The sequence below is a fragment of the Oryzias latipes genome, chromosome 1, assembly GCF_053564925.1.
Source record: "Oryzias latipes strain Hd-rR chromosome 1, Olatipes_Hd-rR_3.1".
Classification (NCBI taxonomy): domain Eukaryota; kingdom Metazoa; phylum Chordata; class Actinopteri; order Beloniformes; family Adrianichthyidae; genus Oryzias; species Oryzias latipes.
In genome coordinates this window covers 23,321,125-23,339,473 of record NC_136237.1, presented here as the reverse complement: position 1 = coordinate 23,339,473, position 18,349 = coordinate 23,321,125, and the positions used below count along the sequence as shown (strand labels likewise).

The 18,349-nt window shown below is 37.8% G+C and overlaps 1 protein-coding gene across 5 annotated transcripts in view; it reads right to left on the bottom strand.

Annotated features, from left to right (window-relative positions):
* Positions 1-18,349, bottom strand: part of LOC144981234 (type II inositol 3,4-bisphosphate 4-phosphatase-like) — a 172,038-nt gene that overhangs the window by 115,222 nt on the left and 38,467 nt on the right. For 3 of the 5 annotated variants that reach the window (XM_078951946.1, XM_078951951.1, XM_078951942.1), the window contains exons 3-4: positions 15,394-15,512; positions 7,004-7,111 (exon numbers count right to left, since the gene is read on the bottom strand). In XM_078951946.1, coding sequence (XP_078808072.1) covers positions 7,004-7,111; positions 15,394-15,512 — 227 coding nt within the window. Of the gene's footprint in view, positions 1-7,003; positions 7,112-10,854; positions 10,978-14,613; positions 14,946-15,393; positions 15,513-18,349 lie in introns of those variants that run through there. The other 2 variants (XM_078951955.1, XM_078951959.1) reach the window with 2 other exon arrangements.

The window sequence follows — 18,349 nt, the reverse complement described above, 5'->3', positions numbered from 1 at the left end:
CCTAAAACTTACATATTACAACACCAGATCCCTTAAGGTTGTACATTTGCTCATGTTATACCACCAAAGAACGGAAAACAGTTTAATTGTTTGAGGGGAAGGAGGAGGTCCACTTCATGAAAAAGCAAAACACATCTGGTTTGTACATTTTCATAAAAAACTATCTTCTTTATTTGGATTCAGGTGACTGCGTTTAATTAGCCTGCACCACCACAACAAATGTTTTCACGACTGACTGCTTACACCCCAACATCAAAACCGAGAGCACACTTAATTTACACAATTGTAAATATTCATTGCTGCAGTCAGCCACTTTATTGTAGTGCATGTCAGCACAGCGGGAAAACAAAGTTATTATTTGGTGCCTTTCTGAGGACGGATAATAGCAGTTAGGCATTAGCAGTCTATAAAAAATATTAACAGTTACAATTTACTTTAGAAGAAGGAAACTTTGTACATAGTTTTATATTTTTAGGTTTTACGGTGTAAGTCAGGATGTCAGAAATCTGAGTGGCAGTAAAAATGTTAGTGGGTATTTACATTTTCTGCTCCAAAAAACACTTTCCCCTCTCTCAACTAACTTGTTTGGCTCACCTTTCTGCTCTGAAAAAAATACTTTCTGTTGAACAAGAAACTGCAACGATCAGTGCTTTTAAATTCAGGCAATCATGGTCTGTCCAAAGCTTAATGTTACAGGAGGGATTTAATTCATTATTATGCCAAAACGATCTGTCTTATTCAAGGCAAATCCCATTTTAGGATTGGAGCTTTGCCATTGAGTTTATCATATGAATCCATAACATTAAGAGCTGCCATGTTTCTTCAGTGATGAGGCTGATTTGCACACTGTCTACAAGCAAGATGGATATTACCGCCACTGTGCCAAGGGAAAGGATCACCAAATATCTTCAAGTAGAAAGGTGAATTGTGTTCTAACCCAAACCCCATGATTCATTTTCCAGCTTTCTTGTAGGATAAAGGAAACAATATTTCATTACCACTGATAAACAGGAGCAAAATCTCAAACTGAAAAAGAATATAAAAGAATTTACAGAGAAGTATTGATTTTTGATGGTTATTTTGCTGTGAGGTCACTCCTATCTTTGAGGCCAAAATAAAGTCACAAAGGTGAAACTGCAGAATCTTATAAATAAACTCTATGCTGTAAGTTTTTTTAGAACGAGGGCCCTCGACTTTACAAAAAGAGAAGAATAACTCATTCTGAACAACCGATCAGTTATTGGAAGTCTGTGTCTGTTGTCTCCTTTCCATCAAAGCAATATTTAACAGTGTGTGAAACTGAAATTGTAAATGGTAATATTTGGTTTTGACCACAGTATGCTAAAAACAAATTACTGTCAGAGAAAAGAGAGAAACCTGGATAATCTTTCAGAGCTGAAGCTAAAGCAGCAAATTCTCCCTGGGTGTTTACAAAAAATAATAAAGTTGTTTCTTTCTTTAGCCTCTATACCCTGTGTACAAATGGTAATCAACATCCATTGCTGTTCCTCTGTCGTTGGCCTTGTGTGCAAAACATTTCCACAAAGCTCCTTTTCCATCGCTGTTTTCAATTAAAACTGCCTGCAGATGTCCATCTGAAGCACAGCCTCCAATTTTTAGACATTTCATTGTTGTGAACGGTGGTGTCAACAACTGCATAAGTTCCAGAGCAGGTGAAGGAACATAGTGGGTGGTCTGCAGTGCTGTGTGAAGCCATGTGTCAACAGGAGACAACTTGAAGGCTCAGCGGCTGTTGCTGCTGTGGCAAATTGGTATCTAAATTCAATAGTCATTTTTTGCATTGATCAGTACAAGTATTGATTAATCTGGTGGTATTATCATCTGTGAAAACAGAATAAATGATTGGGAAGATGGAACGTACGATTTTTTTTACCACAGCACGTCCAGCAAAGACTTTTGTTTTAAACAAAATCCTCTGGTTATAAGATATTTTGGAGTTGTGGACATGTGACATGTGTGGTTGTGCAGGTGGGGTTGGTGAGGGAACAGAGGAGCCATCAGACAAGAGGCAGTCTTATCTGAGAACTTCTTCCCTTGTAGGTTATCACTCATGGCTGCTCAACCAGTCAACACCAAGACATTTCTTGCATATTTGATTCTTGCAAAACTCAGTATGTTTTGTGTTTCTGTTCGCCCTGTCTTTCTGTCACTGTCTGCTCTGTTTCCCTGTGTGCTTCCATTTCCTTTATCCTCTCTTTTTCTGGTGGTAAACTATTTCCCAGAATATTGCCACCCCACCCAAACCCATCCAACTGAACCAGGCAGCCATGCCGGAAATGTATTAGCTCACTGTCTTGTACGCATCATGATTATTGACAGGCAGGATTGAACGAGAGCGGGATTCTCCATAGTTCAGCAGTTCATAATTGGAGTGACAATTCACCACCCAGGTGGCTGTTTGAACCACCTCCTGAAATCTGAATGACATTAGCCAATCACAATATTCTCAAACAGGGTAAATAATCACACAATTTTCAAGGATTTTCTGCAGTGAAATCTGATGTGGAATCACTGGCATAGGAGCTAATTAACTTCAAGCAAATATATGTGTAAGACTAATTTGTTTTTGGTGTTTTTAATATGTTCTTGTAGCATTTTTCTGATAATGGAAGATGTTGACAAAAAAAATTAAGCATTTCCGAGTATTCCTTCATTCGAATCAATGTGAAACAGGTGCAAAAGAAAAATATGCTATTGGAAAAACCTTTTAGCTGTGGCGTCTTTATTTTCCTCATACGAGCTGGTTCACAACTGTACGACTTGATAACTCCGATATTGCTTGCCATTTTTGTTGTACAGGTAATGTTTGGTTGGGGTTGTAAGAGGCTGTGAGCTAGCGGCAGAGCATGTGAAACAAATGGACGATAGGAAGCGGGCTTAGGTGGCAACAGGCCCAACCACAGCTCAGAGGTGAATTTGTATGTATGTAATATGTTTGTAAATTACAGTCGGTGCTTTTTTGCACAAGCTGCTGTTAAAGTAGCTCGCCAAAAAGTCCCGTAGAGTTTTCTTTGATTGAAAATGTTAAATGCCTTTCCATTTGAAATAACCAGACATGCAATATCTTCCTGTTTGACTCAAATAGGTCTTTTCCCTCCATGGTGCACAGTGCAGAAACCAAGTTTTTCTCCTAGGACAATGTTAGCTGAAAACTGCAGCAGTGCAGTCGCTGAGGAAGGAAAAGGCAGTTAAATCCAAATCACAAAGGGGAATAAACAGCTCTTACAGCAGGTAACCCGTCTTGCCCCTCCACTAAATGACCATGATAAAAGATTGTGCAGATATTTAGCTACACGTCTATAGCTAGTGCATCTCCAAACTCCATGAAGGGATAAGTGGAAATAATTCTGATGCAGCCAGCATGCAAGTGAAATCTTTTTCTGTGACATGGAGATGTCTGATGAGATTCAGCAAGTTTTCAATTATTCTTAGTCCTTCACTTCATTCTATTCAGACCAGTTGCAAAACTGAGAATTACTGACAATTTTCTTTAATTTTCTGGGAAAAATATGACGCTCAATGGTCATACTTGAATGGTCATCCTGCCTAAAGATGGAGACACGACAAATGAGACCATCTATGGAGAGTGTGTAGAGATTCTTCTGAGTTGCAAACAACATTTTTGGATTCTGTTAACAGAACTTGATCTTGGTGTTGACTTCCTTACTCTTGGGAGTCACTCAAAGTGCAGCTTTGAATCAGCTTCGGTTAGAAAACCCCGTGTTCAAGTAAAACTGACCTGTCAACATTTGACAGCTTGGCTTGAGGGCGGGATCACTTGCACCTTGGAAACATCCAACCATGCTGAACTCCTTTTTACACCTCCGTTCTCTCAGCTATCAGCCTCACAGCCCTCCCTGCACTCTCAAATATTTATGAGTGTGCAGCCATTGGAGAGGGAAACCACAATGCTTTCAAACTATTTTGTCCTCCGCTAATGTTGAGACTGTCATCTAACCTCACTCTATTCGTGTCCTCGCCCACCTCTTTAGATGCCATCCATTTTCTGTTCGAACTGATGGGATTTGGCAAGATGTGATATAATATAAGATAGCAAACGCAATTTTTTCTTTCCCTTCTTTTTTATGGCTTTATGTAATATTTTGATTTCCAGAGAACAGAATCAGCAGATGTTATGTCAAATATGGCCAAAGGGTTAAAGTGGCATGTGAAAGCAGATTTGTCAAGCACACACTCTAAGACACAACAAATAGCTCCCTTGTTTACTCTTACTAGAAAATTAAATGACTGAGTGATTTCTGATCTGCCACTTAAAGCCACTGGGGGGCTGATGCCTGGTGACAGCTCATGTTCAGGGTCATGCATGTGTTTACCTCAAGAGTCTCTAATGAGAGCCAGACAAGCATTCTGTGCCCTATAGAGCAGTGAGGAAAATGTAAAAGATGCTGCAGGCATGCAGTAATGCCAGAAAAATATGGGAAATCTCTCCAAATCTTTTTAGCCTCTGGAATATCAATGGTATTAAATTTCATCACATGGTTTTTATTTATGTATTTTCCCTTCTAAATTGTATTCAATCATCTTTCAAAAATAGTTTATGAAAGCAGTGAAAAAATTAGTACAGACTTTAAACGTTAATCCTAACTTAATTGCAATTAGTTTAACCTTCACCTGCTTTTCTGAAAATCTAAGCTGGAGTAAACGGTTTTACGCCATGTTGGGGATCATTTCAATAGACTGACAGATAGAACTCTATTTCACATTAAAGGATGGTACTGAAATGGACATCTATTAAAAACCTGGAAAAATACTGGCTTTTTGATATGAAAAAGACAGCTTTATCTAGACATTTAATAAAGTCTCTGGCGGTATATGGCACACAGAACAATAAATGAAAACTCTAAGGAAACAGATGGAAAACAAAGAGGGGGTTTATGTACTTTCTAAGATTATTTGAGTGAGAAGGCCCTGGTTCCAATCCAATCAAGAACTACGATTTCTTGATTGTGACCGGCTAAATTACATTATAAGCTGTTGTGAACCTGTGGGAAAAACTATAGCTACTTGACCTTCAGAGCCTTAAGGGCCAAATAAAAAGGACAGATTTAGTTGTTTATGTGAGTAAAACCACTTATTTATAAGATAACTATCTGTGTTATTTTCCTGTTTAGATGATTTAATTTAAAAGTTTAAAGTGAGCATTTATTTGTGAGTAATATATAACATTTCTTAAAAAAACTACATTTATTGTTGACCAAAGTGGGTTTTTTAGACAGTTTTATTTCTGGTCAAATGTGAAATTAACAGTAATTTGGGCTAAAAAATTATTTAAATATTACTTCCGTTTACGTAAAGAAATAAAAATACTCTCATTTATTGAATAGTTCATTTGGATTAACGAATGCTGGCCGAATGGATGGCCCTCACACATTATCACCTCACTAAATCTGGCCCTCTGTGTAAAAATGTATATACACCCCTGGTCCAAGGTGTACCCCACCTTCACCCAATAATGGAAGGGATAGGCTCCAGCACCCCTGTGACCCTAAAAGGTATTAAATGAAAATTAATGGAAAATGAAGGTACATGTTATTGTTTTGACCATTTATTGTTAAATGTGTTTCATAGCCAAGAAAAATGAAGCACAAATACTGTGGGTAGATAGGTGTGCACTTTCACATAGAATTAACAGGAAGGAAAAAGGACAGTTCCTTGTGCATTTCAGTAAATCATTTGTTTAGTTTGGAAACATAAAAATGCCTCCACAAAATGTCAAAAGACATTTAATGCAAGGAAATAATGACTCAGATTAATACTTTCCGAGCAGAATTATCATTGATGTGGACTTTTACAATGTGCATACAACCACATAAGAACAAATATCTCCCTAAGAGGTCCTGCTGGTTTGCAAGTAAACACACACACACACAAATAAAAAGGAAAAAAAGAATCCTGACCCTTGTCCTTCTATGGTTTCACCCTAATTTAAGATCAAACCTTGTATGTAAGCTAACCCTAGAAAGGTCAAATTCCTAAAAAATCACTAGTTGTCCCCACAATAAATCATTGGAAAGTTTTCAGGGACGGTGCTCAAAAGAATGCAAAAACTCCTACATACATAAGTGTAAAATACTGGACTGCCATATTAAAACTTTTTAAAACTATAAACAAAATGTGCCTGTCTAATTTTCTCAATCTTGTGATTTTAAAACAGTAGAGCAATAAATTAGGGCAATGTACCCCATGAAGTAATAAATAAATAATGAAATAAACCCTCACTTATATAAATAAAATACAGGGGAAGAAGACAACAAACTAAAGATTAGTCAAGTTTCTGCTAACTCTAACAGAGTTGTTTTTATGGCAACCAAAAAAGTCATGATACAGCTGCATTTGTGCTGCAATCACTTTAAACATGTTATAGGATCAGTGTAATAAAAAAAAAAATCTTCAGACGCCATAAAGCTTTTGAGTCTGTTATGCTAAATTAAGAAATAGAATCCTGGTATGAGTTCAGGACTTGATTTAGATCAAACATACAGCCACAAAGACGAGTCTGTTATAAAGTCTGTTAAATGTCTAAATCAAAGGGCCCGGCCCATTCAGGATTCTATGTCTGGCTCCTCATCCATTTCCCACAGATGAAGCCAGATGGCTTTCCCAAGGGATGGACTGAATTGTAAAGATGCTCTCGGCATACTGCAGTGAGTACAAACCTTGTCCTTTGAAAATGCAGCCAGAGGTTAGGGCCCAGGACTGTTAAAATGGATCATTGGTGTTCATGTTCAAAACATGACTCAATCAGGTATACACTCGAATTACTTTGAGAGCTGAGGCAACTGTCAGACAACTTTTCATTTTCCTTCCCCGAAGATTAAAACCTCACAAACAGCACTTGAAATATGACAGATTCACAGATGGCTTTGAACACATTGTTCTCATTATCTTCGCCACCACTTGATTTTCAGTGTGCTGGTTTTACAGCATAAGCATATGCAGAGCAAACTAAGTGTATACTTACAGATTCCTGGTTCTTGTCCTTCACATCATACACCATTAGCTTGACCAATGTCTCTGGATACCCTGAAGGGAAGGTCACTCCAGTCAGAAATAACGGGTCTTTGTTTGCCTGGAAGAAAGAAGGACAATGCAGAAAATCTGTAGCCACAGCATGGATATTTGTTCATGAGGATGTTTGTGACTGTTAATACTCTTGTGCTCTGCAACGCACAAGAAAAGTGCAAAAAACGCATAAAGGCAAGAGAAAAGCAGGAATACTTGGAAAAGCGAATAAACAAAAACCCAAACTTTTCTGCCCCCTTCCTCATTTTCCTTTTTCTTAACGCACTCTGCACTGCTTTTTTGATTCTTTGTACAAGCAAAAAAAACAAAAAAACTGTCCAAATGAAACTGCTGGACCAAAGCAATAAATGTTGACCGGTAAGGAAACATTTTTGTTGTTATTATTAAACTCGAGCAACTGGTTATGCTGTTAAGTAATCAAAAGCTTAAACAAGTACAAGTCAGCTTATCGGTCAAAACCGATAAGCTCAAACGTGGCTTTGCTGAATGGGCCTCATTCAGGCTCAATAACACCACAAAGGTGCAAAGAAGTCTGCTGCAAAAAGACTAGTGATGGTGTGGACCCAGTTTTTGTGAGAGCTACAGCAAACACTACAGATTCACGAGACGAAAGGCTTGTATATTTATATTTTTGTTTTCATCTATATTTTTTAAGTGTTGATTTGATGTATGTTAAAAACAAGAACTTTGGTTTGTCTTTTAAGCGGCGTTAACACCAAACGCGATTTGTGTGTCAGCTTTGTGCCAGTTTCAAATGATCTGCATCATGCTATTCTTACCCCTTTCAGAATAAACTATGTTCATATGATAATATATTTATTTTTGTAACAATAAAGAACACATTTGTAAGTGACCAAGTGAGTGACCAAGTCCATAATTTCCTTAAAAATTTTAACTGAGCTGTGCACTCTAAATTAAGAACAGAAATACAAGTGAGTCTTCTTCCCACTCCTTTACTCCTTTTTTTAACATGTCCTTTTCAGCAGCTGAGTAAACAGAGAAAGGCTGAGAGTCTCGTTTGTTGAACAGACTTCACTGCCACAATGGGGGTTATGTAATCTATTACTTGAACACTCAACATCTATATTTAGATATTCCCCTTTTGAATTTGAGGCTCAACCCTGTTGCACATTTTGCTCCAGATCAGAGGTAAGGAAGCTAAAGGAGGGAAAATGGGGGAGTGGCTGCAAAACAGAAACTAAACCATCACCAAGTATGACAATCCCCTGCACCCCCAACTACACACAAGAATGAAGTCGGACGGGTGCCAGTCTAAGATGTTTGACTTGCCAGAGGCACTAACAAACATCTTGATGGTTGCTCATCATGTGAGATCCTTTCCAATCAGAAATCCCTGCCAGCCCAGGTGCTTGAAAGTGATGAGTGTAACAAAAGTATTAAAAAACACAGACACAGTTGGTATCAATGCTGTCTTCTGAAATGTCTTTTTGAAAATGTAATATCTTTGTCACAGTTTTTATGAGACTTAGCTGGCTGCACAGTTCATTAATCATGAAGAGATTAGTGATTAGCTCTGGCACAAAAACCTTTTCTTTCAGTGTGTCCAATTCAAATCCAAAAAAATCTACAGGTTTTTTTTTCCTGAGTAAAAAAAAAATGGTTGTACTTCAAAAGACAAGTAAAGTATTACGTCAGAAGCGTAAGCCTTTTCTCATCAGACCAAACAACCTTTTAGTCACTTGATGTTGGTTTTTTGGTACCAAGTCAAAGCAGTTTATGTTTAAATTGCGGGCTTCCTCTTTCTTTAGTTGCTCTGATGGGCGTCTGCTCAGTGCAGCCTGTTGGGAACATGTGAAGTCACAGCAGGAAGAAGTAATGAGCCCAACTTAGACAAACACGGTCACACCCATCAGTCAAATAAAACATTTGACTTTTTCTTTTTTTTTCTTTTCAAAATTATGTCGACACAAATACTACCTGAAGGGATTCATTACCTGTTAGAATGCCACAATCTGAATAAAGAGCAAACTCTGGATGGTTTAGTATTTAAAGAATATTTACAAGAGTTATAACATTGTAAGTATTAATGTTCACTTCATTTTTTTGTGTGCATGTTTTGAATAATACAGAATTAACACTTTAAAATGATTGCTATTCCAGACAGAGCTTTCATCACTGTGCCTCTCTTTACAGCACATTGGTTTTGTTCCATAAAATTACAGCAAATGTTATTGCAGAAAAATGTGCCAGCTAATAGAAGCTAAAGTACTCATGCGTTGTATTTATTTCACAGAATATTACGACAGATTCCTCGTGTTTTATCCTGAAGATGATTAATTCCAGCCAAAATGATCAAACCGATCTTATCATGGATATAATTAAAACAATTGAATTCATGCTATTCTGTCAATGACATAAGTAGAAAAAGTAAAGAGCGCCAAAACAAGTGACAGTAGCTACCTCCAATCTCTGACCCTGCGTGGAAAGGTTTATTCCCCCAAAAAAGCCACATTTTCAGCCATTATTTTAAAACTGCTCTAGGATTGTTCCACTTCAACTAATCATTACAAAATAGCTCTTTAAAGTCCCACTCCAATCATCTTTTCATCCATTTTTAAAGTGTTCTCCGTGGTCCTTTAATTACGATGATGCCATTTTTATCCAAATTAAAAAGACTATTATTTTCTAAGACACCGTCTCTGCAAAGCAGTATTAGTTCATCAGTAATTCACCTCTGAGTTGCGGGCAAGACTGTTGGTGGGGAGTGAGCCTACCTTTATTTCCCATCATCCATTTATTTACAATCTCTCCCACTAGTTTACACTCCCTCACAACCTGCAACTAACATTAGTGGTGCAACATAAATGGTGAGCAGTATTGGAGCGATGCAGCAGTACAGTTTTGAGCCAGATTCTACGTCAGACAAGGAAAACAAAGTTGTACATGGATTTAGTTGTCTGCAAGCGGATGCAACAGAATGGAGCAAAGCAGGAAGCGTGTAGCCCGCCCAATGTAGATGAACTTTAATCTTTTTCAAAAAACCTTTTTGTTTGCACCTGGTTCACAATTGTTTAAATAAAGAAATACTCACATATGCAATATAAGCTTAGTTTTCCTTACATATGTCCTCCATTATGAGAAAAAGGCTACAAAAAATGTTAAAAACACAAAAAACACTATTTTATTGGAGTCGGTTTTTAAAAATTCAATCAGTATTTCTATCTACAGTGAACAAGAACATATTGGAGTTATTTTGGCCCAATATGTTAGAAGGCTAATGTAGAAGTAATCTTCAGGAAGAATAGATTGAGTCCCACAGACTTCTGATCTCTTGTCAATTTTGCATTAGGCATTATGAAGCGAATCAATGAGCTTTCCAAAAAAAAAAAAAACATCTATACGCCTGAATCACACAAAGAGAGGATTAAATGTTTAGCTGCATTCACAAGAAAACCCTGCCCTGCGAACCCACTTGATTATTCAGAAATTTTCTAAGGGCTGACAGATACGGAAATAAAACAAGTAGGCTGCCTCGGATTTCATCCTTTTTAGACAAGGCAATACTAGTCTTGACTGGTGCCATCTTCTTCCAGCAATGAAGCTGCGTGGTTTCTGAGCTCTAACATCACACAGCCTGATTCAGCACAGCGGGTATACAGACAGACTGGAACCACTTTGAGTGTTGCCGCAAATCAGAGTGTAAGCAGTACTGTACACTGAAAAGTGGACATTAAAAAAAAGGCTCATTATATTCAGCCGAACACACGCAGGTACACACACAACCACCACCCTCTCTGGCACATTTGAATGCGCCTCTTTCAGACTCACCAGCATGCTTGGCAGTCTTAGTGACGTCTGAATCTTCTCGGTGCTCAGATAGACTAAAGTGGTAAGCCTGTCTCCATCTACTCCAAGAAGTAAAGCAGTCTGTCATGCAAGTGGTCAGCACATGCTGCACCAGACAGCTGCCCCTCTGTTGTCTTTTTGACCAGCAGGGCCGTAAAGCCCAGTGGGCCAGCCAATTTAGGCCATTACAAGGGTGTGTGTGTGTTTGTGTGAGATTAGTTAAAAAAGGAAACATAAGCCCTGTCTATGTTAGCACTGGGGGGCTTTTCTCCCTCTTTTGACCACTCCTAATTATGTGCAGAGACTCTAGAGTTTTTGGAGGTCCTCCAAGCAAAGGGATTTGAAACTGATAGCATGCAATCACAAGCTTTTTTTTCTTCTTATCTAAATCTAAAATCGAAATCTAAAATCTAACTGATTTTGTATGACATTAAAATCTCATCGAGAAAAAACACTTCTGGACCCTCATGATTTCAGAGAGGGGCAGGTATTTTTAACCAATATTTAAATGTTATATAAGACTAAAATAGGCAACATGTAATACAAAAAGCACTCTCTCAGAGGGCATTGTTTTACACACAAGAAAACTAAATAAGATTTATAAAACATTATGCTTTTCCCAATATGTTAAAGGGGTTTTTTCTGTTTAATTTCTAAGCCATTAATTTGCGTTTAGCAAAAAAATTGTCCTAATAAGGAAATGTAAAATTGATTAATTACTTTAATGATAGGCCAATTGAAAACAATGATTGTTCGGATATTAAATAAGCGTATTTTCATTTCAGTGCCATTTAAGATCTTAATTGCAATAAACATTGTCCAAAGTTCTAAATCAGAATTCACGGCTATGTGAGATGGGATGTTTTTACAAGGTTACATTGTGATACTCTGATGCCAGGAACTCCCACAGACTTTTACAAAACTACAGTGGGTAACAGAGAACAAATGTTGTTTTAATCAGTATTTTGTTGTGTTTAGAACAAATGACACCAGATTATAGTGGTTTCAGCAATTATAAAGATTATAAGATAAAGATTATAAAGATAAGAGATAAGATAAAGATAAGATAAAGATTATAAAGATTCGGATAAACTGCCTTGAATTATAACCAAGATCTTTAACAAGTTATTGGACCTTTCCACTGTGCCAGCTTGTCTAAGCTCTGTTAAAGTGGTTTCATTACCAACGGTAAGCTAACACTTTTCAAGCATCAGTGACCAATGGGCAGTTGTACTCACACCAGTGGTAATGACTGCTTTGAAAACTGGTCTGGAGTCACCAGTTTGCCTATAGTGGGAACTGATCCACAGAGGATTTAGAGACATTTGGTGTCCTTCTATCAGGGCTCCAAACAAAGACTTTTAACCTACTGTATTGGTGTCTGACACACCAGCAACCCAGTGGCTCAGAGGAAAGTGCTCCTGAAGGTCATAAACAGGCCGCAGAAGACCATTGACTGTCCTCTCCCAAGACTAGATGATCTACACAATTCTCACTGTTTCAGGAAGCTTAAAGAATCCTCAAACACAATCTCACCCTGGGCATAATTGGTTTGATCTACTTACATCAGGAATTTGACAGAGGACAATCAGAGCCAGGACAAACCGACCATAACCAACTGCCATTAGCACTCTCATTACAACACTCCCCTCTATCACCCCCCCCCCCCACACACACACATTTTTTAAGCCTAGCCATGACCTGAACCCTAAGCCTAACCCTGACCACAAGCTGGGGAAAGTATGGTGCACTGGGGTTTTGTCCTCTACTCTCACCTACTTTTCCTCTCCTCCTCTCCTCTATAGAGGAGTTTAGTTTAGTTTAGTTTAGTTTAGTTTAGTTTAGTTTAGTTTAGTTTAGTTTAATTTAGTTTAGTTTAGCCATTAGCTTTTGAATTGAATAACGTTATGCTCATTATGATTTCAAATTTATTAGAAAGCCTATGAGATGACTATTGTTGTAATATCGGGCAATAGAAATAAAAGAAAAAACAAAACAATGTAAGACTCTTAATAAGCAGAAAAAGCTGTTTCCCTGAGATGTAAAATAAACACAGATGAGTAGTGAACATTACTGTGTACGCTTTTTCTGTAACCTTTTTGATTTGATTTTGATTATTTTTAATCTTATATATTTATGCATTTATGTTTACACTTTTTAATTTCGTTGTCTAAAATTTGGCATTAGGCTGAACAAGTGAAACTATTGTTTCTCGTTCTTAAAATATTTTACTAGTAGTGGATGCAGCTTATTTTACAATACAGAAACTATGAAGGACAGCCTTACTATATAGCATTATACAAAAAGAAAAGGACTTGCTAGTTCAAAAGAATTTAAATCGTCAAAAATATTTTTTTAAATTGTCATGTCTGTATGTCTGCAACTTCTTTAGTAAAAAACCCTGCAAATATTGTTCCTTCTGTGATGGAAATCCGGACTGTTGGATGAATGTGTTTAATTCTGTTATTTAGTTCCAGGGCTGTAGAACAAAGGTAAACATAAATACTTCTTTGTAAAGTATCTCATGAGCTTTCTTGACATAGTTTTACTTAAACCTGCAATGGGTCAAAAATAAAGTTTAATCACAATAAATGAGTAAACAATTTCACCAGTGGCAGCAGCATATGCTAGTACTTATTCTAATCTTCGGGTAAAATGCACTCAACAAGCTTCTTAGTGAGCATAAATGGGATTATTCCCTGATTTCCTGAGATCTTAGTACAAAGAATTCTAGAGGAAATAATTCACAAAGTAGACTCTTTTGCTAACAGAACTGCATCACAGATGGTGGATTTAGGAGGAAAATGACCGAACGGATTTAAGCAGACGGCAAGGCAAATTCTTTAGAGTCAAAATTTACAATCATCTGGTGACAAAGTCTGGCAGGACAGTGCTTACAAATTATTTATGTGGACGTGAAAGTTGTGATTCTTGTGAAATTCACCACCCCCGAGAGACGAAGTTGTTCTGAGGGTGAACAATGGCCCTGTCAGGTAGTAACATGGTACTGATAAGTTGGAAATGATAGAGTGACAACATTAGACTTTGCTCAATCATATAGATAAAATAGTTAGACTATTTTCTTGTTGATTCTGTATTTGTTATTTGCATTTTATTATATTTATGCATACTAAAAGAAAAAAAACAGGTTCATTTTTTTCCTGTTATCCACATTTTAAACTAGGCAACAGTGCAGATGATATTTTCCTCCATTTAACTTTTTTGTTAATTTTAGTAAACCAATTGCATCACGTCTTGTCAATTAGAGTAACAGCATATATGCTGAGGTTTATCAAACAAAGCAAACCCAAAGAGTGCCCAGCAGAGCAGAGAGCAGCTGTTGAAAGCAGGCATCCTGGGAATGTGGCAACAGGAAAAAGCACAAGTGGCAGTGAGGCTGCCTTCACACACCACTGCAGCACTGGAGCGCCACACAACAATCAAACATTTTCAAGTAGTTTCTTTTTAAACACTGAGTCATATGTGCACATTCTTTGACTATGCAAATAAATTTAAACTGTTTTTATTTTTTTTATACGTTTATTCAATAATATGAATAAACCGATTATTTTAGTGATTTATTTCCAAATATGACTCTGTGCATGTTTTCTAAATCATTTGTTAAAATGGAAGAGAACAGTCACTTTTATTGCTCTGTGCAAACTAATAAAATCAATATTTGAAAAAAACCCTGATTATTCCATCCATCACAAATGAATAAAACATTGAGTACCTACATACCCTGTTTTTGCGAAGTCGAAAGCAGTCCATATGATTAGATCCTGCTGCAAATCCCGAGCATTCGAGCCATAAAATGAAAACTAAGTCAGAGTGTCTGCAAAGCTGGCTGAGGCAGCATACAGTATCCTACCACATCCTGCGTTTTCACAGAGGCATGCACAAACACATGTGCCGCTGTTCCCTTCATTTGGGAGAAAGGCAGCCTAGATCGGTCTTTGAAAGAGCCGGTTATGCTAATTGAGTTTTACTGGATTAGTTGGAAAATATGATCCCTCTTGATGCGTCTGGAAACTTTGGCCTCAACTGAAGAAAAAGGAATAAAAAAGATGTGTGTGTGTTTGTCTCTGCACGTGTGTTTAAATGGGTGTTCCACACTGGGACGGGGGCAGCTGTTGCCGCCCAAAAAACACTTGTGTGACTGTTGCCTTAGCAACATCTCTGTCACAATGAAAAATTCAAAAGGTGGAAACCCACTCCGGTTGTGTGCAACACTAACACATTCCAACCCACAAACCAATACTGTCTCTTTGCTAATTGAGAACGGCCCCGCTCATGTGGACGCAGGCTGCATATGACTGCAGCTAAAGCTTTGCAGTCAGCAGTTGTGCTCCATTCCACGTAAATATGAAAAAGATGTTAAGGAAATGGTTGGGCAGACAGAAAACATTGAGAGGAAACTAACATAGACCTTTTGACCCTGGGATTCTGCAAAACAAACATTAAATAATGGTCAAGAGGCAAAACGTGTGTGTGTGTGTTTGTGTGTATGAGATGCCTTACCTCCACTATCTCTGTGCAGGCATGAGACACAAGGTGCTGCTTGTGGGGATCTATGACAGCCACCTGGACCAAAGCGTTGGGTTTCCTGTCTCTGCCTAAGGCCACTAGATCATTACAGGCTGCAGAGAGGAAGAGAAGGAGGAAGAGAGAGCCAGGAGGGAGAGCAGGGGATGAGAGGGGAACAGGAAAGTGGTTGAAAGAAGAGAGGAATGATGAAAGATGAGAGAACATAATCCTTCAGGATACATATTTAAGTGAAACAAATCACACAACACTATATATCACAAATGGTAAAAACATACAAGAAAATTGGAGTAAAGCAACACAGGAGGGGGAAGAATAATTCCTGTTTCCTGTCACAGTCGTCACACGCCAGAGATCTGCACCATCCCAGAAGACCAGAGGAGCTAAGTGAACCATGCGCCCTGACGCCGCGCTCCCAAAGTACAGCAAACGTTTAGAAATATAAATAAAATACATGCACACTGGGATATAAAATTGTTGCCTCAGCAGCTGATTTAAATGGCAGTCAGGGAACTGGAACTCCTCTTGGCAGTGAGATATCACTTTTGTTAGGGCTTTTATGTCTGACATCAAAAGTAGCCTGAAACCCAGCTTCCAAGGACAGTGAGGCAATGCCGTCATTCCCACTCTGATCACTGATCCCCTCACAATTTAAGTTTTTCTTACTGTGGTACAGAGTGTGAACTCTGCGCTTTAACTGTGTACAACAAGCACCAACAAAATGTTGTAAAGTTGCCATTAAAAGCAAAAGGAGAAAAAAAATGACAAAAATGGATGAGGCTCAATTGTAATGCGTGCAGAAGGCAAGCTGCATTGATGTGACTTTGAAGTAAAAGAAGGTCCTGAGCCCGAAACAAAACATAGCTCTCAAGAGATGAAAAAGAAAACTGACATAAAGTTGCGCATAAAATTTGAGAAATCATGTAATATTTTTGTGAATGAGACAGCCAGAGCTTTGAGGACTTTTAAGTCTTGCAGTAAGTCTACAGTAACACAGTGACAAGTCAGTAAAAAGTCTGATTCCGGATGTTTCGATTGTCAAAAAACCCTGAGCCCTTTCTCACAGCATAGGTTGAAGACAAACTCCAGTGAAAATTGTGTTTTGGGTATTTTTTAGGTGTTTTTGCAGCATTTTGTTTTTGATGATGGACATTTATAAAGAAAATCAAGCCTTTTTGTGTGTTTTTTTATTCAAATGTCAATCGGAAGCAGACGAAAAAATGTAATTCAAAAAAGCCTGTGCCCGTGACATAGATGCTACAATTGGCGGGATACAAGCTCCCTGCTCCGCTCAACTACAATGCATCCACTTGCAGACAAATAGATCTATTAACGTCTTCATTTTCCTTGTCTGAGCTGGCAGTTGGCTAAAAACTGTACGGCTGAATAGTTTTGATTGTTTGCCATTTTTGTTGCACTGGTAAAGGTGTGTTGAGGTTGTGAGGTTTGACGCAGATTTCTAATGATCTGCTGCCGCTTTGCAGAAACATTAATTTTCAAGTAGACATGAACAGGGGTAATCTTTTTTCTTCCTAAACTGTTTAAGACCAAGCTTTGTCTGTTCACAGCTGACAAAAATGAGGCTCGGAGTAACATTTAGTCTGCTGTACCAAGTGCCTCTGCAGCAGCGTATTAGTTTGCATTCACACAGTAATGAGGATAATAATGACATCAAAACCTTCTTTGGCTTATGTCAAACAACTGAATTCTCTAAATCTATCTTAATTGTAGTCTGTGAACAGCAGCGGCAAATAGTGTCAAAGGAAACGTCCTGCTTCCCATGTTCCACTGACAAGAGATCATGTGAAGTTTGCCTCTTTTCTCATGTTACTAACGGATTTCCTCACTACACACTGTGTTGAGTGACATGTGGAACAAGATATGTTGGCATGTTTCTGTTCCAGACATCATATCATACTCTATTCAGCTGAAGATGAACACAGAGTTGCTTTTTACTACAACAAAATATATTAAAAAAAAGATCTCTTCAAGGATACTGTTGCTTTGTTTTGTTTGACAACACACACATGTACCTCTACATGTCCTGTGGAACAGTAGAAAAAAATAAATATAGAAGAAAAGCTAAAAAAATACTGAACAGAACTTTCTCTAAACATACAAATGCTCTGTAATTACTCAATTACTCTGTTAAAGATACAGACAAAAAGCTTTTTTTATCATGCTCAAACCCTGTGACATCAATTCTGAAATCCTTTTATTCTATTAGCAATGACATTTGCTAATTTGTCCAGGGCAAGCGTGGTCATAAGAACCACACTTATTCAAAAAGCAACATCTCATTTGGAAATGTCAAATTGAAGAGTGTCTTCCTGATGTGAGAGCCATGTGTCTACATTCTTGACCTGACATGCTTCATCAGAATTTAGCCTGAGAGCAGACAAGAGAGGCAGCGTCACCTGAACATGTGAATAATAAAGAATGATTATACGATTGTGCCGTACAATCCACAGATGTGTGTTTTTTAAAACGTATACGTGCTTTTTACTGGTTACATAGCCATAATGTTTATGGTAGCAGCTTTTAAAAGATACCTAAGAATGAATGGACAGGTGATAAACATCCAAATATGACAGCGAACAATGCAAGAGAGGAAAATAACGAGGTGAAAAGAAGAATTTAACCCTAGAGCACTATAGCAGAGTGATTTTCACCTGAGCAAAACTGTTTACTTGAATTTCAATATGTCACGGGTCAAGGAGTTTGTGCCTTGACCAGGGAAGTCTCACATATCCCCAGGAATGGGGGGACCAAAGACCAAGTTTCCGGTATCATTTTATTATTTTTGTTCTCAAATTCCTGATTTTTCTGTAGTTTTTGAGTTTGCTTTTAGAATATTCCTGTTTTTCATTTTCATTTTGTTACACATACCACAGATGAAAATGAAAGAAAACCACTCCAAGTTATCATGTGA